Consider the following 23,841-nt stretch of genomic DNA (forward strand, 5'->3'; position numbering starts at 1 on the left):
TGATTGACAGCGCTGAGATCTGTCTCCTGTTCTCTGATTGGTTGTTTTTGTTCGGGAGCAGTGCATTTCTTCAGATGGCAATAGTAGCTCAGGAGGAAATTGATTTTTCATAGATTATCTGTCTCAAAACGTCCTGTCACGACATGTTGATTGTTCTAACACATAAAAAACTTAATTGTTTATAAAAGTTACTTACTGCATCTTTAAAGAGTTTCCAATTTCCCAAGCAGTTTCTAGAACACGGTTTAATCATTTCTGGCCCTGTAGGATGTGGGTTTCCATCTAAAACTTTACTGGATAACAAAATTAGCTTTTTAATATTTAATTATTCCTTAAAATACCCCGTAATCATCAAGGAAATCCCTAAAAATCCAAAGTGTTCACAGCCATTGAGTATTTCGTACTTTGTTTCATTTTACATGTTAGACCAATACAAAGAATTACGTGATTAATAGGAGCAGAAAAAAATCTTTATTGTATGTTGGGGTTTTTTTGTCTTCATTCCTCAGCTTCCCAAACTCATGGATTATGTGTCTTGACTTTCTGTAAAGAAGAAATAAATATGTAAGAAAATAAATGTAAACAGACCAAGTCTTTAACTTTTAAGCAACACTGTAAAAAACACTCTAATGAATGTTGCATTCACAAAGACTTTATGACATGAACTGTGCAAATGTGAAGGAAATATACAAGGCTCCAGAGTCTTAAACGATGGTGTGACTTCAAAACTAACCAAAGTGGAAAAAAAACCAAGTCCTCTTGTACAAATATTTTACAATGTCTCTCAGTATGGTGAGATTCAGAAACTTCAGTATCAACTGAGGTGTGTAAGAGCTGCGGCATGAAACAGAAACAAAACATTGTGTCCGAGGAATTGATTCTCTTGAGGCAACCTTGAACTTTTGAGTCGGCCCACTCTGGTGAAGAGACATCCAAGACTTCTGTAACTAATATTTTAGGGCTTCAAGCCTTTGAAGGGAGATAGTTTTAATAAAATTCCAATGGACAAATATAGTAAGTACCATCCCCAAAGAATCTGTATCATTAACTAACTTTAAGTACGAAGGAATAAAGTATAGAGTTGGCTTTACATACAGAAGAACAGTACATTCAGACAATAACCCAATAATGATAAATATCGCAATAGATTTGTCGTCAACTGCAATAGATAATACATCTTTTATGACATTCAATAATTTTGATGATCTCCAATCCATAACTGCACAGCATTCTGGGAGATGTAGGCAGAGGAAAGGGTTTAGCCACTCGACCTCTCAAGGCCAGCTAAGCTAGGTCTATGGCATGAGCTAACTCACTCATTGGTTACCTAGCAACAACTTGAGTAACTTGCTATTTAAAGTTTTGCCACCGTGTCTCCTAGCTGCGAAAAAATAAAAAACAACAGTGTGAAAACTGAGGACAAAACAGGAAAGATCACGTCACCAGACTGGTAGTATTTCATAAATTTAAAAGAGAAACTAACCAATAATTATTCATATTGACTGATGTGAAACTCATATGTTGTTATATGTTTATCATCCAGCCCTGTGCCACATTATTCTGATTTTTATTTGTGGACATATAAATAATTGCTAATTGATCGGCTCTATCTTATGTGGCTTTGGTTACTGATATCTAACCACTTTCAAGACTCATTTCTAATCTAGTTAAAAAAATAAAACCACTATGTTTTCAGCTTAATTTCTTAGAGCTCAGAATTTTCTCCGTCTTACCGTTCCTAGAGACACTACTTGGTATAATGGAGGATTCCTACGTACCCCAAAGTGTTTCCAGCCGCTGATTTCTTTGTAGAAGGCGTCTCCTGGACAGGTTGTGCTCACCACATCTCTGTGCCCTTTCACGGTGTAGGAGGACACCAGCCCACCTCTGTCTACTGCACAGGATGCCAGCTGATCTCTCACCAGACTCATGGCATGCTGAGATGGCAGATTGGTTTGGTAGTCTCCAATAAAGGACACGCCGTAGCCTCTAGAGTTTTGTCCGTAGGTGTGGGCTCCCTGGATGTTCCAGCCCCGGCCCTCGTAGATGAACCCGTCAGAGCCAGCAACAAAGCTTTGGAAGGATTTCATTGTAAGTTTAGTGTGCACCTTTGACATGCAGAAGTAATCTTACAATGCTGTGGAATTTACCTATATCCAATGTCATCCCAGCCTCTCTCTTCCTGGTGGAAGCGCTGCATGGCTCGCATGTCTGCAGAGCATTTCTCAAAGGTCAAGCAAGGCTCGCTTGGTGTGTGGGTGTGATGGATGAACAAGAAGGACAGAGGCAAGGAGAGGTTGGTGGGTGTTCCTCTGTACGGCTCAGCGCCCCACATACATCGAGAAATGATGGGTGGGCAATCTATGAAGACATAGAAGGCATTAAATGTTTACTTACAGCATTCTTTTCTGTTCTTGAATTCTTTCAAATCTTTCAGTTCATTGGTCTGATGCTTACCCAGGTACATGTGAACAAACTCTTTCATTGCCTTTATCACCACAGCCTTCAGCTTCCTCTTAGTCTCCACCTTCATCTTTGGTTGTCCTGTTAGTCTTTGTTGCAGTTCCACCGTCGTCATTATCTTTCTCATCAGGGGAGAAGGGAAGACCAAAAGTCGGAAGTTCTCCCTCCGATGTTGACTGATGAGACGTGGGGCACTGTCCATTCCCTTCCTGTCCAGTCGGTGGCTATAGTACTGCTTCAACAGACTGCTGAGCTTGAGAAGACAACCGGAATTGGCTGAAATCTCCGCCCCCAATATCATGCCGTCCATTCTTCCATTGATCTGAGCAGTTGTGAACAGATTTGGTTTGCCGGAGAGCGTGAAGACTTTAGGAGACGTTACGTTGTTCCAGCATCCATCAGGCCCGAGGTGACGTGTGCCTGAAGAATGACGTCCGAAAGAAACACCAAGATCTTTGGCAAGAGTGAGCTGGAATTGAGCTTGACGTTTAGTCTTGAGGATGCCCGCTTCGATGCCCAAGAGGAGCGGTGCGACAGTTACTGTGGTACCGTCTGGGGTCAGAACCACACCTTCTTCTTTGAAATCTTCCAGCACCCTGTGATGCACAGCCTTGCGAAAGTATTCTGAGAGGTTAGCAGGCATTTCAGAAGCAGCTTGAGCGTCTGGAAGGAAGTGTCGGATGAAGGCATCGTTTAGGCCAGCTGCTCTGCGCAACCTCTTCAACACAGTAGCTGGACCTGAGGCAGGGTCTTCATCCTCTATCTGCTTTACAGCCCTGATGAAGTCCTCCATGTGGTATGAAAAGGAGGCTGGAAACAAAAGCATTTCTTTCACACATTAAAATAAGCACCTTTTGATGACCAATATTTAGGTAATGGTAAAGCTGAAACTGAAGTTCTCTAAAGACGGATATATTTAGCTAGCAATATCCCAGGGTAGCTTAAGTATAATTTCTGGCAAAAATAGACGCTCTAGAAATGCGTTTTAAGTTTGAACACTGAATGCTAGATTTGGGCTAAAACAAAAGGTGTAATTTTTGTCCGTTCAACAAAGTGTCCAAAGGTCCAAAGAGTAAAGTGTCCACAGAACACTTTGTTCTTTGGACAAAGTGGACGCTTATTTGGGCTGGACATGTTATGGTTTGGATGAAAGTGTAATTTTCTGGCCAACTATGGCTATTCTGGCCATAGTTTTGGGCCAGAATTTACAGCCCAAAGCTGTAGCCCTAACCCAAAAAAACTAAAGGTGATTTGTTCTTTTTGAAATGAATGAATAAATAAATAAATAAATGTTTTTAATAGCTTTAAATTGAAATAGTGGATGTTACTTTTTTTAAAAAAAAAACTGAAATCTTAACATTGAATCTTCCTGCATAAAGCCGTTTCTGGTCAATGAAACTAATAAACCCATTTACAGTAAGTTTCCTTAAAGTTCCACTTTTGGGCTGCCACAATGAAACAAAATCTGACAGAAAGAATTTTTTCTGGGGTCAGCAAAATGTTCTTCCTCTGTCTGAGGGAAATAAGACCATTACCAAAAATATAAATATAAATCGTTGTCTAAAACCTCACAGGAAAAAAAATACAGAGGTGAAATCTGGTCAGATCTGAATCCTGAGTCTTCAAGAAAATGTTGTTGAACATTTTATAATACTGCTTATAAAAGTAAAACTAAAAAAAAAACACAAATACGTGTGCATTAGGCTCAAATTATAATTCTGACTTTGCTCAGGTGAAGGCTCAAAAATAATACTGGATATTCCCAGCAATAGATTAAATAGTAGTAAACTTTTAGCTTCCAAATCAGAATCTGGGTGAGTATCATCTAGTCAGATACCCTAAGACGGCTAGCACAATTTTAGAGGATCATAATGTTTCCAATCATGTTATTTTTAAGGAAAGCTGACCTTGAGTTTTGCAAAAGTAATTTCCATTACCTCAAAAGTGGTTTCCTTCATTATGGATCAAGAAATAATAACGAATGAGCCAGAGACTGATTTTATCACAAAACACAGGACGTGCAAAAAAGAAAAAAAAGAAGAAAAAAAAATCAATGAGATAAAATGAAATAAAATAAAGTAAGTGATAAGAAGCAGATAATGTTTACCTTCTGCATACGTGCTGACCAGCAGAACCAGAAGAGCAAGGGTCAGTTTCCACCAGCCTTTGTCCATCTTGAGCTGTGCACACTTTGAGGTCCAGGCTCCAAATGTGCTCACCTTTGTCGTTTCTCTCTCATCTATAGATGTCCCGCACGCGGAACGTTGTTATGCAACAGCCTCGCGCGCACTCTGGATGGATTGTGTTTGCTTTTAATCAACCCGTGCCCGCCTATGTATTGCAACGTGGGAAACGGTCACCTGTGAAATGAGCCACGCATGGGCATCGTTCTCAACTGAGCGGTGAGGAAAGCACACAGTTGAGTCCTCGCAACGTCCAGCTTCCGTCACAGCGGACATTGACATTGAGAAAGTTGTCAGTTCTGTAACAAATCTCAGTCTGTGTCATTAACGTGACCGCGCCACTGTATAAATTAGGGCCGCTCCTCTCTGAGGCAATAATGTTCTCGTTAATAATAATCGTTGGGGGATGCAAAGGTTGCCTGCAAAACTGAGGAAGTTCCAAAAAATTATAAATCACGTGTTCCGGTGTTACGGCTCATTTGTATGTGCGCACTCATCAGATGTTCCCTCCGCAGCACTATAACATTAGTGAATGTGCAGAAAACCCAGAAGTTCCGCGTAGATTGTTAAGGCACCGACTTGAAGAGGAGAAAGGGAAGTGCTACGTTGCCTGGTTGATATGTATAGTCCGCTGCAGACAGTCAGACGGAGACAGACAGATGTCCGTTTACCGTAACCTGTAAGACACGAACAAAGTGACATTTATGAGAATAAGCTGAAAACATAAACATGTAGGGAAATTTTATTGGTGTTTTACGTGATAAACCAACACAAATTATTGTAAACTGGATTTAAAAATATATACAAATACAAGAAAAATCTGGAGAAAGAAATCCCCTTGCTAAGCTATAAGAAGTTAGTCTGCTAAGGCGGCGGTTTTCAAAGTGTGAGGCGCGCCTCCCCTGGGGGGCGCCAGAGCACTTTAGGGGAGGCGCGGTGCGAGGCAAAAAAATAAACCGGAAAAGCTATCTGCTTGCTGTCTACTGATGTGAGAGAAAGCGTCTTTTACGCACGATCAACTCTGTGGATTTAGGAAAAAGTTGGTACTGTGGGGTGCGCGTGTGGAGCGGGGATCAGTGGAAATGTTTCCCCCCTTAGAGGATGTTTTGGCCAGTGATGTCAGTGACGTTACTGACATCAACCACTTTTTTCTGTAACAAATAATATAACGCGTTGCTATTTCAAATACAATAGTCAGATTACAGTTACTTATCAAAATCATTTTTGCGTTACTATCTTCTTTTATTATTGAATCGTATTTCCTCTACTCGTCTTGTCGTGACCGACGTCTCTATGCGACAGAAATGTAAACAATGGAGGGAGATGCGCATTTTGTTGGTGGAAAAACTGGAACTATTTTCAGTTTCTGTCGCCAAGTCCGATTATTATAAACGGCTTTGGGCTTCATCTTTTAAAAGTTAAAGTTGCAAATTTAATGAGCGGGTTGCGCCTTTTGGGCTCGTTTTTGAGCGTGAAGTTGCTCATTTGGGCTTGGAAATAAGCAGAGACTCATAATAAATCCCAGAATTTGTCCATCATTAAGGTAGTTTTAGTCAGTCTCTCCCTGTTCATCATTTCCTGGATGATCCGTCCCGCTGAGTCTTTGTTAATGTCAAGTTAATATATTACCTCTGAATGACGTCGAGCTTCGCGTTGCGCTCCAGAAAACTGCAAATATCGAGACTAATTTAAACAGCGCAATAAACGTGAAAACAGCCACGAATGAACGTGTCCGTGAGTTGGCAATAGTTATAATGGCAAGTGCTGACTAGCATCGTTATAATTATTAATATTACGATAAGTGTCGCAGCCATCTGAGCTGTGGAGCTGCAGGAGGAGCTCTGTGCGCTGCGACATCAAACTCAGGGGCGTAACGCAGAATCTGGAGGCGGGGGGGAGAGGGGCTTTAAAATCCTTCTTAGAGTTTTCCAGACAACAGTGGACCACACAACTTCCCCCTGTTATTTTTTTTTGTACAATCTCCTCTTCAGTTCAACCTTATCAGTGGAGACACATTGTTGATGTTACCATTATAAAATAACTTACAATTAAGTATTGGCAAAGATCAATGTGATTTTCACAGGAGGCAGAGCGTTGTTGTTAGCAGCTGCTGAAAGTAACTAAAAAGTTACTTAATCCTGCAGTTAGTTACTACTTGACTTGGAAAGTAACTTAGTTACTTTCCAAGTCAAGTAGTCAGTAATATAACTAAGTTACTTTTTCAAGGAGTAATCAGTAGTCCGAGTAAAGTTACTTTTTCAAAGTAACTATGCCATCACTGGTTTATTAAGCTCCTTGAAGGGGGGCTCACCCTTTCATACTTTGAAAACCCCTGTGCTAAGGAAAACTGTAGGCCTACATTTTAAAAGAAGCTGCTCTGATCAGCCAAGACAAAAATCGGCCTACATGTAAAGCATGGTGGTGGCAGCGTCATGCTTGGGAAAGAGTTCACCTTCCAGCAGGACAACAACCCTAAACATAATGCTAGCTAAATAGTTCTACAATAGTATGACTGGGAGGGATACAACTGGGATGCTAAAGGGGTTCAGTCAAAGTCCAGACATAAATCACATCTGCAAAGCTGGCAGTGAGGCCACAAATGGAAAAAATGGGGCTGAATGGAAATACATGCCACACCTTTCAGATTTTGGGAGTTTATTTAAGAAATCCGACTGTTTTACTTTTACTTGAGTAACATATAAAAACAAAAACAAAAAAAACTTTACAAACATATGTAAGATTTTTTTATTCATATGTCTTCAGGATCAGTGCTATTTAAAAAAAAAAATAAATAAATCTCCTATATTTTCACACCAATCAATCAAATATCTACAACCAATACGTTTTTAAAAAATCTGATAATTATATACAGAAGAGGGTGCTAATTACATTTACTCAGTTACAAACTTGAGTAACTTTTTTTAAAAGTACTTCTAGGAGTACTTTAACTACATTCTACTTTTTACTTTTGCATGAGTAAAATTACACTACCACTGCTTTCACTTGACTAAAATGTCTGCATTATCTACCCACTCTTACTAACTTCTGAATGAAGAACAAACATAGACACAAACACAAACCTGAAGTTAATGTTGGAGTGAGACTTCTTGTTTGTGTTCTAATGCTATTTTCTATCTGCTAAGCCTGTTGGGTCGTTTAGAGGTCACGTGTTCATACATTGCCACTGAAAATACTTAACCCAGTTGAAACATTTATAAAACTCCTATTTTAAGCATTGGTTTAATCAGTTTTATGTTGGAAAAATATATTTTGAAATGTTTCCCCTGCCTGAATTTGTTATTTTATTATGTCATTTGAATATTTTAGATTATTTTAGCTTAGCTTTAAAACGACAGAATATGCATAGAATTTTAAATTATTGCATGTCTGATTTACGTAATTTTAAATGAATGTTAATTAACACTTAATAGTCGTACCAAATACATTTATACTCTTGCTTAAGTAGTTTCTTGGGTGACAACTTTTGACTTTCACTTGTGTGAAAGGACGTTCAGGTAATGTAAGTCTACTGGAGGACAGATTTTGGCTAATGTATCTCTGATCAATAAAAATAAAGCGCATCAAATCGTTTGGCTCCCGCACACTAGGTGGCGGAATACAGTTAAACTGTAATACGTTACGACAACAGGAAGAAGAAGAAAACGGGAAGAAACGCTTCAACGCAGCTGTTTTAGCTTCAGTAAGGTGCCTTTATCGCCTTAAAACATTGTTTACACTTAAACGTTTTGATAGCTACTGATGTAGCCTCGTTTTTCGAGGAGTGTATGGTTTTACCTCTAGGATACATTTATAGTTAGAGGTGTTATCGGGCCATAGCTAGTAGCTAAGCTGCTAATACCACCGACCAGCGGTTAGATTTAGGTTAAACCATAGATTTAAGTCGAGTCGTATTTTAACACTTTAGGTTATTTTACGTCTAACTCGCAACTGAAACCCTAAAGTTGTCATATTTGTGGTGATTTTTGATTTTTCCGATGTGAAAATGCTGTTCCTTATTCCTACAACTGGGGTACAAATGAACTGACATCCTGTTTGAATTATTGGGGTTTACGTAAAAAGACTAAATAAAATTAACCTGCTTTCTCCAGCTCTAGATTCTACTCGGTCATTATTTTTGATATAAAACAAAGTTAAAATGTAAAAGTTGTCTGCTGCGTTCAACAGCAGACAACTTAGCTCGCGTAGCTAAGTGAAGAGCCTCAATAATTTGTTCAATTCAAAAGTACTTATTGATCTAAAAGGTTAACAAAATGCTGTTTTAACTCTTATTAATCAAGATTCTTCAGAGAGTTGCTGTAGATTCTCATGGTAGTGGGCAGAAATGATCTCCTGTAGCAGTCTGTATTACAGTGACTCTGAAAAAAGCCTCTGACTGAAGACAGCCGAGTTAGTGAGAATTTCTGTAGATGACACTGGAAGACCAAAATAGAAAGTTCACGCCTAGCAAAAACATGTCAGCAGTTACGTTTTGACTTGCGATGCACCTCAGTTGGTCGCTGTCATTGCTCGGCGGCTAAAAGAGACCTAAATGTTTGGATGCCGCCATTCTCCAGCAGGAAATGGACACGCGGTTCACTCGGGGGAAGTCCACCATTCTGGAGCGACCGCTGAGCCGGCCCAAGACAGAAGTAAGCCTGAGCGCCTTCGCCTTGCTGTTCTCGGAGATGGTCCAGTACTGTCAGAGCCGCGTGTACTCGGTGACGGAGCTGCAGACGCGCCTCGCCGAGATGGGCCAGCGCGTGGGGACCAGCATGCTGGACGTGCTGGTGCTGAGGGAGAAGAACGGGAAGAGGGAGACCAAGGTGCTGAACATGCTGCTCTTCATCAAGGTCAGTTGCTTTTTTTAAAAAACATTGGTTCGGATTGAATTAGGCGCCGGCCGGGAGGGTTAATTAGATTTTTATGGTTTTTAAAGATTTAATTTTTGGAAAATGTGGATTTTTTTTTTTTTTTCCTTCCACCAATGCATTTCCATAGTTCTCAGTGATGTCAGCACGCTCAGAGCCGCCATCTTGTTTGACAACAACTTCTGTTTATTTGGACTTTGAATTCATGGCAACTATATCACCACAAAATATTAGGGACGGGCTACAATTTTCTTCTTCTCCTTTTTTTTTTTTTGTATTCAGAGAAAGAAGTCATAATATTAGAAGAATACAGTTGTAATTGTTATACAGTTGTAAAGTAGTAATATGAAAATATTTATGTGAAAATTGACCAAAAATGAAAATGACGAATGCTGAGCATCTTGTGAATAAGAATAAGAATACCGGAATAAGAAATACAGGTAATACTTCATCTTTCAACACATTGGTATCGCAGGACCAAACAATCGTACAAACAACTGAGTCCATTTTGAAGGAAGAACTACACAGACAAATCCTGATAACTAAGCTTTTTCTCATCCTAACAACTTTTTCTTGTCATTTTTAAAATGTTTTTTTCTTGTAAATGTCTCCTTTTGCTAATTTTATGACTATATTGTCCAAATTAAACTAAAGATTAAAGATTCTTGACAAAAATAAAAGGTACTTTTTAAAAATATTTTCTGCCATTTGTAATTATCAATTAAAAACTGGGTCTGGTGTGAGACCCAGTTTTTTTTTTTTTTTTTTTAAGCCACATCACCCCGCCCTTGTTTGTCGGTCTCTATAAGAATAAATCAGATTTCTCCGTCCCCTTCAGGTTAACGTGTGGAAGTCCTTATTTGGTAAGGAGGCCGACAAGCTGGAGCAGGCCAACGACGACGACAAGACATATTACATCATAGAGAAAGACCCGCTCATCAACGCGTACATCTCTGTGCCCAAAGAGAACAGCAGCTTGAACTGCGCGGCCTTCACGGCCGGCGTGGTGGAGGCCATCCTCACACACAGTGGCTTCCCCGCCAAGGTCACCGCTCACTGGCACAAGGGCACCACGCTGATGATAAAGTTTAACGAGTCGGTCATAGCCAGGGACAAGGTTCTGGACGGCAGATGAAGACCTACAAAACGGGAGCGGCGACGGTTCTGATCCAGGAAATACTCTGATCCTGGTGTACAGAGGTCCAAAGCTGATTAACTGTTGTGATGTGAAGAGACGAAAAGAAGCATTTTGTGGATCATCTTTAGTGTGTTGTACTTATTGGCATGTGTGATTGTTTGTTTGCATTCTGAGTCTTATTAAACATAAAATAAATACTACAATGAATATTTTGTTACTTGATTTTTTTTCTTTTTTTTTTTAAGCCAGACATAAAATTTTAATAATGTGTTGTAAATACTTTTTTATGCTCCCCACATCATGCATTGCAGAAATATTAATACTTCATATGTATCTCAATCAGTGTTTGGAACCAGCTGTCAAATGATCGAAGAGCATCAGTGAATAGCTTCTTTTTTCTTTTTTTCTTTGCAAATCAGTAAATACATTTGAAAAAATTAAGAACTTTGTAGTTTAAAACTGCATCATTAAAAAAATAATTACTTTTTACTCAAAAAGTGGATGAAGTAAAGGTATTACATGTAAGTTAAGAGACATATACTGGTGCAAAAAATGGAGATAATCGTTTGTCCCGTCAGAGAGTCAGTTCCCAGAACCACTCGCTTAAAAAAAGACTCTAAAGCACACAGAGTCAGTGTAACCCCTCTGGACAGGGTAAAAAGATCCTGGCCAAAGAAGGGCGTTAGAGGAACTGCAACAAATGAAACGTTTTTATGTGCTGCAATCTATTGGAGTAAAAATAAATATATTCAGATTCTATCCGCTTTTCTGGTTGTAATTTGACATAGAGAATATGTTGAAATATGCTTGTTTTAGTTTCTTCCTGTTCACTTTTGTAAATTGATCTGAGTCCGGAAATATTTTCAACAAAATTCTGAGTTTCACATTTTTGAAACTTAGAAAATTTCCAAAACTCAAAACTTTTCAACTGACGAAACTCGGACATTTTCAAGATTTTTCTTTTTTTTTTCTAGCAATTTCCGAGCTTACTCTCAAAATTTCAGATTTTTTTTTTTGTTGAAATTTTTTACTTTTGAAGCTCAGAAATATCCTTTTTCCCCCCCAGAAAATTTCTGAAATAATCTAATATAATGTTGCACTCATGTTGCAGATAGAACAACAAAGTGACTGTTTATTATATCTGCTTTAACAACAACAATAATAATAATAATAATAATAATAATAATATATTGTTAGGTTGAATAAACACATGTATCAAAACGTAAACAATAAAGAGCCATGATCTCAATATTTACTATACCTGCGTCTGACCCTTCGTCCAGCTCTTGTTTTTCTCTGTGACGTAGTTGTGGTCACGTGACAATCAGGAAGCTGCGGCGGTGTTTACCTTAGCGCTGCACCACCGAGCATCCTCAGTTTGCGGTGCAATCAGACCCGATCTGAGGAGATGGGGCCGTCCTGTTGGCCGCCTCTCCGCTGGTGCTGAGCTGTCCTGTCGCCTCCGTCAGCGCCATGGCGTCTTCGGGCTACACCTGCGTCCCGGACAGCCCCGCAGGTCGGTCCCGCTTTTTATTCACGATTGTTTCTCTGCTGATTGGCAGGAGCAAAAAAAAAAAAAAAAGAAAAGAAAGAAAAAAAAAAGAAAAAAAATCCTTCGGGTTCCACCTTTTCTCCGAGTGCTTTGTTCGTGTTTTAGCTTGATCTATATTTGAGAACAGCCTGTACAGGTGGATAAAAGCTTAAAGCGACATTCTGTAGATTTAACGCTTTAGAGAAGTGTGGAGCTTGGATCTACGTCATAGTCTGTCGCTGTGATCAGGTGTCCTTTCCGTCTTTATACAGGGTTTTTTCTTTTATTCTAACAAGTATTCACACCCTTGTATGTATTCTGAAGAAAGCAGCAGAATATTTTATATTCTGAGTGGAAACATATTTTCATACAGATATGAAAACATGTGGGCCAGGTTTGTGTTTAATGGAAGCTGGAAAATAATTTTTTTTTAAATATATTAAGTGAGCTAAAGAGCATCTTGGAGCTCCAGAGACGCAGGTTCCAGTCCTACGGGGGCCCTGGTCCCTGTTGGCCCTTGTCTAGCACCGCCCATGTCTCAGCCTCCAGTCTACCTTGGTATGTCTCCACAGACTCTCCACCTTTTTCAGAGTATTTCCTGCCATTCTTCTGGAAGCACGTCTTACTCAGAAACACATTGGGGTCTAATAAGACAAAAGCTGAGTTATTTTGCTAGATGTTTAGAGAAGTTCAAAGCTAAAGCACACTGTAGGAACTTTGAGGGACGGTGGTGGCAGCAGCATTCTAAGGGTCTGTTTTACTGACTCAACCTAACACCTTAAAATTCTTCAATTCTTCTTTCGTTTTCCTTAGAAAAGCAGAGACTGCTGTCCTCCAGGTCCGGCTACGGATCGCAGGATGTGCTCGGATGTGCCGGCCTGGCGGACTCCCAGTTCCGCGGGCAGCCGCGGGATGAAGACGAGGAGGAAGAGGCTCTGAGGAGGAAACTCAAGTACTTCTTCATGAGTCCCTGTGACAAGTACCACGCCAAGGGGCGCAAGCCTTTCAAACTGGGGCTGCAGCTGCTAAAGATCATCATCGTGACCGTGCAGGTAGACGCAGTGGTGACCCACGGAGTCACCATGTGGTGAGCAGAAGGGGTGCACCGATGAATCGGCCCTTACTTCCCTCATTTGGGAGATCGGTCATATGAAACTGATCATGTCTACCTCCACAAATCAATAGTCGCATCACTTTTGCCAATTTGTCGCTATATTTAGCGACTTTTCAGACTAAACAAAATTGGTTTTTGGCCAAAGTCAAAATGTTCACAAATGGGTTTTTATACATCGGGTATCATCCAGAAACATGCAGTCGGTGCACCCCCAGTCCTCCGATGGCCCTTTTGGTGGCGTTGCTGCGTAATCTCTCCCCAGTCTGTCGTAGCTAATGGTTTCTTCCCCTTGCCTCCGCCTCCCAGTTGGTGCTCTTTGGTCTGAGCAACCAGATGGTCGTGACGTTCAAGGAGGAAAACACGGCGGCCTTTAAGCACCTGTTCCTGAAGGGTTACCAGGACAACCGTCCCCAGGCTGTCCACACTCAGTCGGAGCTGTACGGCCGCATCGGCTTCATCGTAAAGCAGGTGGCCCGGACGTTCCCAAGACGGAAATTTACAGTGCCTTTCAAAAGTATTGACACCTCAAACGTCAATGATTTTTTTTTTCTGAGGTTCTTATCAGATAAACCAACACAAGGCTGTGGGTAGAAAATGATGCCTTGTTTTAGGAACGTTTTAGGAGTAAAAGTGTGGCATTCGTTTTTGTTGAGTCTTTCTAGGACAGACTGAGATTTACTGAGATCTGCAAATCTTTTGGGTTTTCGGAATCTACCGGCACATCTCGAGAAGTTTTCAGCCTGGTGCTCTTAGGGTTTCTTTTCTTCCACTAATCTAAATATTACATTTTGCAGTTGCGAATTACAATGTTTAGATCTAGAGGTTAAGTGCACCAGAACGTCCGACTTGACAAACTTCTGAGGGCCGTTGGGGTGTGAATACTTTTAAAAACTGACTGCAGGTTCGGCGTCAGATTCCTGGTGTTACATTCTGCTGCGCTTTTCCGCTTTTCTTCTCCTTTGACAGTACATGGCTCTGCCTCAGATCGCACTGGGCCGGTATGCATACGTGAAGGGCGCGGGCGTGAACGGGAGCGCCCTCTCCCTCTGCCAGCGGTACTTCAAGACGGGCGCCATCGATCCCGTCAACGACACGTTTGACATCGACCCCCATGTCGTCACAGGTGGGAGCGGTCTCCTCTTTTTGTGGACGGCGGTATTGAAAATGCTAAAAGTAAAAGGCTAGTCCAAAGCTCAAAAAAATTTTTCAAAGACCGGTTCAAGACCAGGTGATTTAGATCCCCAGCCGATTGCCTGATAGCCTCTGGTCCCAAAAGCAGATTGCTAATCCTAAAGTAGCTGCCTTACAAGTTCTTGACTGTTTTGTGAAACATCTCTGCAGAGGGTGAAATTACAGGTTAGAGTGCACGAATGTGCAATATTTCCTATCTACCCTTAAAAAAAGGCTAATCCTAGACTAACCCTAAATCAAAACAGTTTTAAAGACTAGCCCAAGAGCAGATAATTTCATCTCCAAGCCGATTGCATATAACATCAGGTCCCAAAACCAGATTGCTAATCCCAAATTAGTTTCCTTATATTGCTTTATAAATCGAGTGCATGCAAAGTGCAAGATTTCTTATTTATCCTCTTTGTTTTTTTTAAAAGTTAATCCTAAACCAAAAAAATGTTCGACTGGTCCAAGACCGGATAATTTCGACCCCAATTCGGTTGCCCGATAAGCTCCGATCCCAAAAGCAGATTGCTAATCTCAAATTAGCTGTTTTATAGTCCTTGACTGTTTTTATAAAAGATCTCCTCAAAGGGTGAAATTACATATATTAGAGTTCATGCAAAGTGCAACATTTCTCATTCATTTACAGAAATTACAGCACATATAGCAGGACAAGCTGTGTGGATGCAGCAAACCCTCATTCTCCATTTCTGTAGTTGACACCAAATCAATATTTCCATGGCGATTGTGGAAATCTTTGTCATATGACGCTCTGCAGCTCTGCCCTACTTTTACAAGACTTGTGTTTTCTTGGCGCAAACGCGTGAGCACGGTTGTTTTCCCCGCATATTTGGCAGCAAACCAGGTATCTTCTTGGGAACGGCGCTATTTGCACACATCTGCTGATTCTGCAGCGACTGCGATTTGGCGATTAAAATAGCAAGGCAAACGGAAATAAAAGTTCGGCTCCGTGTGTGCGACTGTGCGCTCAAAAGCTTTAGGGAAGTGCAGAAATGTCATGTTGGCTTCATGTGATGTGGAAAAAAAAACCAAAACCTGATGCCTGCATGGCTTTGAAACGGGTCTTCCTCTTTCGGCTTTTTTCGGTTCTTTCACGGCTATTTTCTGATGTGGTTTTTCCAGATTGCATCGGCCTCGATCCGACCGCTGGCAGCCCTGTGACAAGAAACGGCGACTACAAGAATTTCACCCTCCAGTTTTACAAGTTAGATGATGTTTTCTTCTGTTTTGTTTTTTCTCCCTGCTTAACATTATAATTTCCCTCCGGAGCTCTAATTGTGCACCTCTTAGAAAATATCAGCCTCTCTGTCCTTACAGATTTGTGGAGTTTACTTTTTTTTCTTTTTTTTGTCACACTTTCATGTTTCAGATTGTCAAACAGATATTTGACGTCAAAGATAAGCTGAGTGAATACAAAAAAGGGTTGTTTCCACATGATGTCGTTATTTATTTTGAAGAAATAAAACATATCGATCCAGATTTTTGACAAAGTCACTCCAGAACCTCCATTTTCCTTCCTTTTTCTTTTCTGATAACCTTTGACGTCAGAGGCCAGCTCTCATTTTTCTCTCAATACACAACATAATCATTTGAAAACTTTCCTTTTTAATTCACCAAAGTTGATTTCGCCTGGTGATAAACGTGATGAAAACAGAAGAGACGTGCTTCTCCTCAGCACTGTGCTCGTTTCCCCGTCAGGCTGATCAATGTCACCGTTGATTTCCAGCTGAAGGCCATCAACATTCAGACGATAATCAATAACGAAATCCCCGACTGCTACACCTTCGCCATCACGGTGAGCTTCGTTTTCTGTTATTTCTTTTCAGCTGCTTTAACCCTGAAGTGATTAATTATGAAACATTTTCTTGTTTTGTCTTGCTTTATTCAATTTTTTTTTTATTGATTTATTTCAATCTTATGCAAAAAGGAAAATCTTGCAGAAAAATCTTCAGAAAAGCAGCTGGAGAGAGAAAAAGTTCAGAGTTTGTAAAGCCTCTTAGCAGCTGCCATGTTTCTAAAAGCCTGCTGGCTGGTGAGCTAAACCACACCGGCCCTGATGCTTGACAGCTACGGAAGAGGATTAGTGCCACTTTGCTTAGTTTCAAATCAAAATTCTGAGAAAAAAAAAAGTCCAGAATAAGACTTTAACATCAGATTTTTTACATTAATGCAGATGGAAAATTGAAATAAAGCAAAACTAACTTACAAGTAACCTTTCAGTAAGGTATCGACTAATTATTTAAGGCAATAATCCCTTAATATTGATTAAAAATTTCTATTTCACTTATAAGAAAACATTTTTTCCGACGTTACAAGCAAAATATTATAAATGGAAAAAGTTACTTGTAAGTTAATTTTGTCTTATTTCAAGTCTGCTAAGATATTTAGACTAGAAACTAGAACGGCAATGGTAACATTTTGCATTTTTTGCAATGTGTGTTGACCAATGTTCCCCTGATAAAGATGTTTAAGCTGAAGTTGAAGTTCCCAACGGTCTCGGCTTGAACAGCGAGAAATGTGACGGGGACACAAGAGCTGCAGCCTGCTAATGAGCGATGCGCTTCCTGTTGGACTCACCCGGTTCTCACTGTGCTCTCAGATCGTCTTCGACAACAAAGCTCACAGCGGCCAAATCAAGATCCTCCTCCAGAACCAGGCCTCCATAAAGGAGTGTAAAGACACAAACGTGTCCGGACACGGTGAGTCACGGTTGAAACTTTTCCCAAAATGTCAATAAAACGGGTTTGATTCAACTCCTTTCTCTCCTCCCCCGATTAGCGGAGAGCTACGTCAGAGAGTTCTTCGACGTGGTGGTGGCGGTCGTCTGCCTGCTGTCGCTGCTGCTCTGCGGCCGCTCCATCCTCAGAGGAATCCTCCTTCAACACGTAGGGAACCGAAACAACTCTTCTCTACTTTCGCTTTATCTCCCACTCGGCTCCTTCAAACTAGCCAGCAGCAATTAGCGAACACCTGGTGGAAAGGAGCATCAGCTGAACTCGTTACAGTACAGTACAGAAATGCCGGTAAAGACGTTGTTGAGCCGTGTTGTGACGACTACCTGAAGGCGGAGTTTCAGAAAGAGCAGGAGCTTCTTAAAGAGACAGAGACCCAATTTCAAGGCATTAAATTACAGTCAAGTTTCTTTTAAGTAGCAATTTCCTAACAGCTGACAGTAACATAGAGACTTGATTGTGCTTAAAAATGGCACTATGTACAGCGAATAGGTCGTTTGAAAAACGTGTAAATGTAAGGTAAATAGATAGCTGCTGTTGTTGTTGCTGTTGCCATCGCTTGAAGGCAAGCACAAACAGCTGCTGCTCAACTGTGTCGTCAGTATCTGCCTTCACATGTAGCTGGTATTCATGCTCCCTCTCCCGAAACAGGAATACGTTCGGTTTTTCAAGCACAAACTGGAGCGCGCGGTCAGCTGGGGGGACAGGATGGAGTTCATCAACGGCTGGTACATCCTGCTCGTCATCAGCGACATCTTTACCATCGTCGGCAGCTTCATCAAGATCGGGATAGAGTCCAAGGTGGGTTCAGCGCGCCGTCAGGACGCTCTGGGTTCCTGTGTGGTCTGTGAACCTGTGGAGTATGGAGAAGTGTGATTGATTTTCCTCTCCTGCCTTCGTCGTTTCTTACTACTTCTTCTTTTCTACCTTTGCGTCTTTATCTCTTGTTCTCTTTCTTTCTACATTTTCCCTTCTAAATGTTTTTTTAAAAATCTCTTTCCATCTAAATCTTTCTTTGTAAAACCTTTCTTTTTAAATCTTTCCTTCTGAATCTTTCTAAATATTTCTTTTTTTAGATGCTTCTGAATTCTTCTCTTTAAAACAAATATTTCTAAATCTCTCTCTCTACTCATGAAATGTCTACAAAATGCTGGGAAATCCCGAATTTTGAGTCCGGATATTGTGACGGGATCCTAAACGGATCCCTTTCCACATGACGTGTACAAACAATAGATATAAAAAAAAATTAAAATAAATCACATTCCTTCCATACCCAATGACATCCATTCTTATCTCCTGACTGACTTGCGATGCGTCGCGTTGCAGACTCTGTCGTCGTACGACGTGTGCGGGATCCTGCTGGGAACGTCCACTCTGCTGGTGTGGGTGGGAGTCATCCGCTACTTCAGCTTCTTCCAGAAATACAATGTAACCGGACGTTTTCTTCTGCAAGAACCAGCATGTCGCATCTTCTCCATGTGTCGGATGCTTAGTGAGTCGACGTCTCTCTTCGCACAGATCCTGATTGTGACTCTTAGAGCCGCTTTTCCCAACGTCATCCGCTTCTGCTGCTGTGTGGCTGTGATTTATTTGGGATACTGCTTCTGTGGATGGATCGTCCTGGGGCCCTACCACACCAAGGTATGCAGCTCACGCTCTGCCGTCACGAGTTTGATGATGAATATCAAGTCGTTTGATGAGTTTGGTTGTTTTTTTTTTTCTTTTGAAGCAGGCCAGCAGGCGGAAACTATCGTCGTTCTTAACATTCCATCGTTAATGTACGGTATTTATCGTATCGTTAGTCGTTTATCGTTCCAAAGAAAAAAATTAAAAAACGGTCATGATAAGATTTTTGATTTTATTGTCGCAAAAAATATCAGTTAATGTTGAAAAAAAAAACTGACATAATTAAATTTTTTGCTTTTTTCTCCGTTTTTTTTTTTTTGCATGAGAGCATCAATAAATATCAATGAATTTTCAAATGCGATTAAATGTAGTCGCCATTTAATCGCGACTACATTTAGTCGCGATTAAATGTCACTGAGAAAAGTGACATAAATCACACGTTTTCTCAGCATGTGGCATTCTGAAGGAGCTTGTTTCAAATGGGAATTTTGTTCAAGAGCGGCTTTTATGGTTGTGGCGCTGTGAATTCTGCTAAAAACTAAATAATACACAGTGGGGGGCATTTTAATTCACAATTTTTAGCGTTATCACAATAGGACTACAGAATACCGTGACATAACTCTAGGTCTGTATCGCCCTTCCGCAGTCGTGCCCTTCCGCTTTAGAGTTTCCGTTTCAGGCCTCCAGGTTGTTCGATTTGTAGAATCCGCTGAAAGTTGCCGTTTGCGGTGGATTGCGTGTGTGCAGTTTCGCTCCCTGTCCACGGTGTCAGAGTGCCTGTTCTCCCTCATCAACGGGGACGACATGTTTGTGACGTTTGCCGAGATGGAGCAGTGCGGCACCCTGGTGTGGGTCTTTAGCCAGGTCTACCTCTACACCTTCATCTCCCTGTTCATCTACATGGTGCTGTCCCTCTTCATCGCACTCATCACCGGAGCCTATGACACCATCATGGTACCTACAGCTGCGAATAGAAATGTCGGGGTGGGGGGAGGTTTTTTCTTTCCACCTCCAGCCTCCTTTTCTTCTCCATAGGCCCAAACGAAGGAGCAGGTTCCGGAGACGGACCTGCACGCGTTCATCGCGCAGTGCACAGACACGCCCAGTTCCGGCAAGTTCCGCGGGGCGGACGGGTCGTCGTGCTCCTTCCCCTGCTGCTGCGAATGGTGAGGAGGACGACAAAATGGATACACACACACACACAAACATAAAAAAAAAATTTAAAAAAGGAGGAGTGAGTGACATCTGCGTCAAAAAGCGAAAGGCTATTCCATTTTTTATTTTATTTTTTTAATCTTCAAAGACCCACATTGCCTCTCCGCTGACAGCTGCACTCCTTTCTCCAGACGCCCAGCAGGGACGCTGGAGGCTGGCAGAGCGAACCGGCTGACCTTGGGCCGCTTTTGTCCTTTGGTGCCAGCGTTTCAGTTTTGGATTTAAATTCGTTCGGCACAGTCGCACGTCCGATTAACCTGCCTCCGTTTTTTTGTACTGTAGGAATAATCTGCTGCCTTTCGCTCAGTCTTTTAGGCCTTAGGTTGCCAGACCCGTAGCGCCAGGAAACAGAAATTCATCGCTTGAGACTGGAAATAGGGCTCATCAACTGGAATCAGGGCAACTTTTTAACAAAAGCTGGTTTGCTTACTGGTGAGAAAAGAGAAACACTATCCACAGTGACACGCCCAGAGACGTTCTTGTCGTTACACCCGGTTGCTATTAGTTAGCTAACCGGCTATATTTTCAATCAGGCAAATTGTTGTGTTTATTTGTTTTTTTAATTTAAAAAAATATAACATTTTACAACATTTCCACTGTGAATAACCTCAATCAGTGAGACTTTGATTATCAAAAGCTGTCAAAATTTGACAAACGGAAGAAAATGTTTAACGTAGCTAGTTGCTGCAGTTTAATTGATAAGAGAGTACTGTATTTCTAATTCCAACAGGAAATGAAGGGATTCTCTGCATTTCTTCATCTAAACATCTGTTTCCCATCTTTTCAGTTCTACTAAACCCAAAACAAAGGGCTTCAGGGAGCTGGCTAATGTATCATTACCATTTCTTTTTCCTTTTTAAACAGGTTTGAGATATTTCTTCCCAAAATACCTGACCTGCAGACAGAATAAAAGCAAATTAGCTTTTATTTTAAGCTAATTTGCTCTCAGCATCAACCTTGGCAAACATTAGCTAGCAGTTAGCATGTTAGTAACTTTGGAATGATTATTTTATTACATTTTATGATACTTTGTTATTTTAAAGGGACAGAGAACATGTTACTGTCTTAACTCAGATCTGGACAGATCTATGTTTTGGGTGAATGTTTGTTGAAATTTTATAGATTATTTTATGTTCATGAGTAAGAAGACCTGAACCTATTTGCATTTAACTTCGACCCTATTTTTATTTTTTTTAAAGTTGTAGATTAAACATACAAAAGAAAAATCCTATTGCAGCACTTTTAAAATCGATCTTTATTATTCTGTAGCATATTTAAAAAGTGTGATTTAAGCTAGTTTGCGATCTCACAGCGTAAAACTTTCCTAACATTAGCTGGCGTTTAAAAATGTGCTTACTCTGTGAAATTTTTACATTCTTAGTCTTATTCTCTTTTTGCTCATTTTATTGCACATATAGAAAAACAGTGTTTTCTCTCAACTTGGTTTGTGTTTGAATCTATATTTTTTCCATGTTGAGATTAAACGTAGGCAGTTTTGATCATTCTGTTCATTGTTTTATAGTTAACTTGAGGAAGTGTGATAGTTAGTTACTTCATCTGTCTATGAAATGCACTCTTTTGTATGCCTTTAAAAACATTTGTTTATTGAAACTTTTGAACGTGCTCTAATCATTCCAGGATTTTTTTACTTGTTTTCTGTCATTTGTGGTTTTTATTGTTGTTGTTTTTTCACTTTAATTTAAATTCATAAACTTCTTTTACAATCACAAAAGTAATGATTGTAGTTGATTTATTTGCACAGAAATAGTATTGTAAAGCTTTACTTAATTTGACAGTGGCGCATCATAGTTATGAAGAGCAGAGCGCATTGTAAATGTGATTTATCAGCCAGTCTGTGTTTAGTTCTAGGAAGGCGTCCTGATATTGCTGTGGTTTAACGTCGGCAGCCATTCCTCACTGTGTTTGTTAGCGTGTACTTCTGCAATTTTTCATTTTTACCTCATTTTCATAAGAGGCAATAGCAAAAAGGGAAGCATTTAGCATGGAGCGTTTTACTGGGTCCAACTCAGTGTTCTGTACTGATGCTGTCTTAATTATGAGTGCTCATTTCAGTTAAATAAACCGAAAAAAAAGGATGTGGATTGCTGTTGTTTGCCTTTTTATTTACCGTTTCAATGACAATTCCACATATTTTAGAAAGGGCTGTTATTATAGAGCTTTAACCTCAATGTTAGGTGAGTTTCAGAGCTTAACAGATGGAGACGTTGTTCTCATATTGGTGGTTTAGGCATCCGCTACTTAAAAAGCTAAATACGACACAAATTAGCTGTAGTATTTATGCTAACAACTATTAGCATCCGGCGCGCAACTTTGTACTTGTATGCAGATACATTATAGGCGTGCCGCTGCTACAGATCACGTCATTAACACGTGCACAAACCTTTGTCACATAAAGAAAATTTTGACTATAAGAATAATTTTCATGCCATTGTTTTGGCGTCCTCCTCTGCGAATAAGTACTAAGTAGCAATACAAGCTAAAACCACTGTGTCTGTATTTTATCAATCCAAACAACAGGAACATTTTCACAAATAGGGGCTGCACATCTACTTTGGTGCGGTAAAAAGATTAAGTAGCAGTCTGGCAGAAGTGCAACAAAAACGTAGCCTATTCCCGTTTTCATCACTTTAAACTCGTGGCTGCCATGTTGGATTTATGTGGAAACATTCCATCTACCGCTTAGAATTCTGAAGAATTAAAGAGGCTTTTATTTATTTTTGCAATCTGTAAATCTTTTATGTTCAACACACAGAACTCATATTTTTGCTGTGCTTTTTTTTCTTCTTCAGATTATATGTCTGAAAATTTTTTTAAAAAAATAAACAAAGCGGAAGCTAGAGCTGACAGTTGAAAAAGGATCACATTTATTGCTGTACCAGGCTTTAATGCACAACACATTGGGCACCTAAGACAGAAGTAGGAATAGTTAAGTATCCATCTTTAGTATGAATTTATGAGGCAAAGATTTTAAACCACAAGTGAGAAGGAGGACTTCTGGAGAAATGTTCTCTTGAGAGCAGGAGCTAGGAGACGAAGTAAAGTCATTCTGTTTCCCCAGGCTGCCTGTAACTCACATCAGTGGCTCATGACTACTTTCGACAAAACTATAATTGTAATTCAAAACATCACATTCTGTCAGCATTACACCATTTCTGCTTTAGTTTTGAGCTCATTGTGACAGCGCCTGTTTTGTTTTGTTTTTGTTTTTTATATTACAGACAACAGCGGCTTTAATTTCGGGATTAACCCGAAATTAAAAACCGCGACGTTTTAGACGTCGGTTGAAGGAGTTGCTGCTCTGCGTCAACATCCCTGTTTCAGTCCGCACGGTGAATGAAAGCTGCGGAAAAACAAGTTCAAGGTAAAAAAACAACAACAACAACAACAACCAAACAAAAAACATTACTAGACGTATAGTGAAAACATGACTAACAACATGGCAGAATCCATATTTGGAAGCACTTCCTGTTTTTAGTGGGTCCGACTGATTCAAAAAAGCCCTGCGTTTGAAAAGTCTGCAAACCCATGAAGTGTTGGGGCACCCACAGGTCTCCTAGGAGCAGCGATATTCACCTATACCTCAGGCTCCGTCCATCATTTTAACTGTAGTCCAGTTCTTAGTTTTGTATTCTCATGTAACTGTACTTTGTTAGTACAGTTAGCCACCGCTAGAGGGGAGAAGCGTGCTCTTTCTCCGACCACAAGCAAACCAAACCCAGAAAATCAAAATGAGAGGCAATAAAGAAATGACCGGAA

At 40.4% G+C, this 23,841-nt stretch overlaps 4 protein-coding genes across 11 annotated transcripts in view; 3 read left to right on the top strand and 1 right to left on the bottom strand.

Annotated features, from left to right (window-relative positions):
• Positions 1-389: 389 nt before the first annotated feature.
• pglyrp6 (peptidoglycan recognition protein 6) lies at positions 390-12,154 on the bottom strand. The gene is made up of 6 exons (XM_044100439.1): positions 12,001-12,154; positions 4,571-5,323; positions 2,458-3,273; positions 2,151-2,361; positions 1,779-2,073; positions 390-543 (listed from the first exon to the last, which is right to left on the bottom strand). The coding sequence occupies exons 2-6, from the start codon at positions 4,635-4,637 to the stop codon at positions 520-522; spliced, it is 1,413 nt and encodes a 470-aa protein (XP_043956374.1). The 5' UTR covers positions 4,638-5,323; positions 12,001-12,154; the 3' UTR covers positions 390-519.
• Positions 8,248-10,861, top strand: trappc5 (trafficking protein particle complex subunit 5). Of its 4 annotated transcripts, none has more exons than XM_044100442.1 (3): positions 8,248-8,351; positions 9,224-9,496; positions 10,353-10,861. In XM_044100442.1, exons 2-3 carry the CDS (start codon positions 9,227-9,229, stop codon positions 10,647-10,649), a joined length of 567 nt encoding a protein of 188 aa, XP_043956377.1. In that variant the 5' UTR covers positions 8,248-8,351; positions 9,224-9,226; the 3' UTR covers positions 10,650-10,861. The 4 variants fall into 4 exon arrangements, with proteins under 4 accessions (XP_043956377.1, XP_043956376.1, XP_043956378.1 ...); XM_044100441.1 differs by having other exon boundaries at positions 8,252-8,346; positions 9,221-9,496; XM_044100443.1 differs by having other exon boundaries at positions 8,252-8,346.
• Positions 12,032-23,427, top strand: LOC122822065 (mucolipin-1-like). 5 transcript variants are annotated; one of them, XM_044100436.1, is made up of 13 exons: positions 12,032-12,168; positions 12,997-13,235; positions 13,604-13,765; positions 14,264-14,420; positions 15,614-15,695; positions 16,190-16,286; positions 17,091-17,190; positions 17,270-17,376; positions 17,875-18,024; positions 18,550-18,864; positions 19,597-19,803; positions 19,885-20,015; positions 23,304-23,427. In XM_044100436.1, coding segments are annotated over exons 1-13 (1,791 nt in total). In that variant the 5' UTR covers positions 12,032-12,125; the 3' UTR covers positions 23,305-23,427. The 5 variants fall into 5 exon arrangements, with proteins under 5 accessions (XP_043956371.1, XP_043956369.1, XP_043956370.1 ...); XM_044100434.1 differs by lacking the exon at positions 23,304-23,427 and adding an exon at positions 20,153-22,160; XM_044100435.1 differs by lacking the exon at positions 23,304-23,427 and adding an exon at positions 20,196-22,160.
• wu:fb95e10 (nucleolar protein dao-5) overlaps positions 23,314-23,841 on the top strand; it is a 40,228-nt gene continuing 39,700 nt past the window's right edge. The window contains exon 1 of the mRNA XM_044100432.1: positions 23,314-23,446. The gene's annotated coding sequence lies outside the window, so the exon portion shown is untranslated. The remainder of the gene's footprint in view (positions 23,447-23,841) is intronic.

This window comes from Gambusia affinis, linkage group LG19 (genome assembly GCF_019740435.1).
Source record: "Gambusia affinis linkage group LG19, SWU_Gaff_1.0, whole genome shotgun sequence".
Lineage (NCBI taxonomy): Eukaryota > Metazoa > Chordata > Actinopteri > Cyprinodontiformes > Poeciliidae > Gambusia > Gambusia affinis.

Excerpts from the sequence above, each read along its gene's own strand:
- trappc5 (XM_044100442.1), top strand. The coding sequence starts at position 9,227 with ATGGACACGCGGTTCACTCGGGGGAAGTCCACCATTCTGGAGCGACCG. Across the intron at positions 9,497-10,352 it reads ACATGCTGCTCTTCATCAAG|GTTAACGTGTGGAAGTCCTT; the intron begins GTCAGTTGCTTT and ends CGTCCCCTTCAG.
- LOC122822065 (XM_044100433.1), top strand. The coding sequence starts at position 12,126 with ATGGCGTCTTCGGGCTACACCTGCGTCCCGGACAGCCCCGCAG. Across the intron at positions 12,169-12,996 it reads CGTCCCGGACAGCCCCGCAG|AAAAGCAGAGACTGCTGTCC; the intron begins GTCGGTCCCGCT and ends CGTTTTCCTTAG. Across the intron at positions 19,804-19,884 it reads GAGCCTATGACACCATCATG|GCCCAAACGAAGGAGCAGGT; the intron begins GTACCTACAGCT and ends TCTTCTCCATAG.
- pglyrp6 (XM_044100439.1), bottom strand. The coding sequence starts at position 4,637 with ATGGACAAAGGCTGGTGGAAACTGACCCTTGCTCTTCTGGTTCTGCTG. Across the intron at positions 2,074-2,150 it reads TGGGATGACATTGGATATAG|CTTTGTTGCTGGCTCTGACG; the intron begins GTAAATTCCACA and ends ATCCTTCCAAAG. Across the intron at positions 544-1,778 it reads GCGGCTGGAAACACTTTGGG|AAAGTCAAGACACATAATCC; the intron begins GTACGTAGGAAT and ends TCTTCTTTACAG.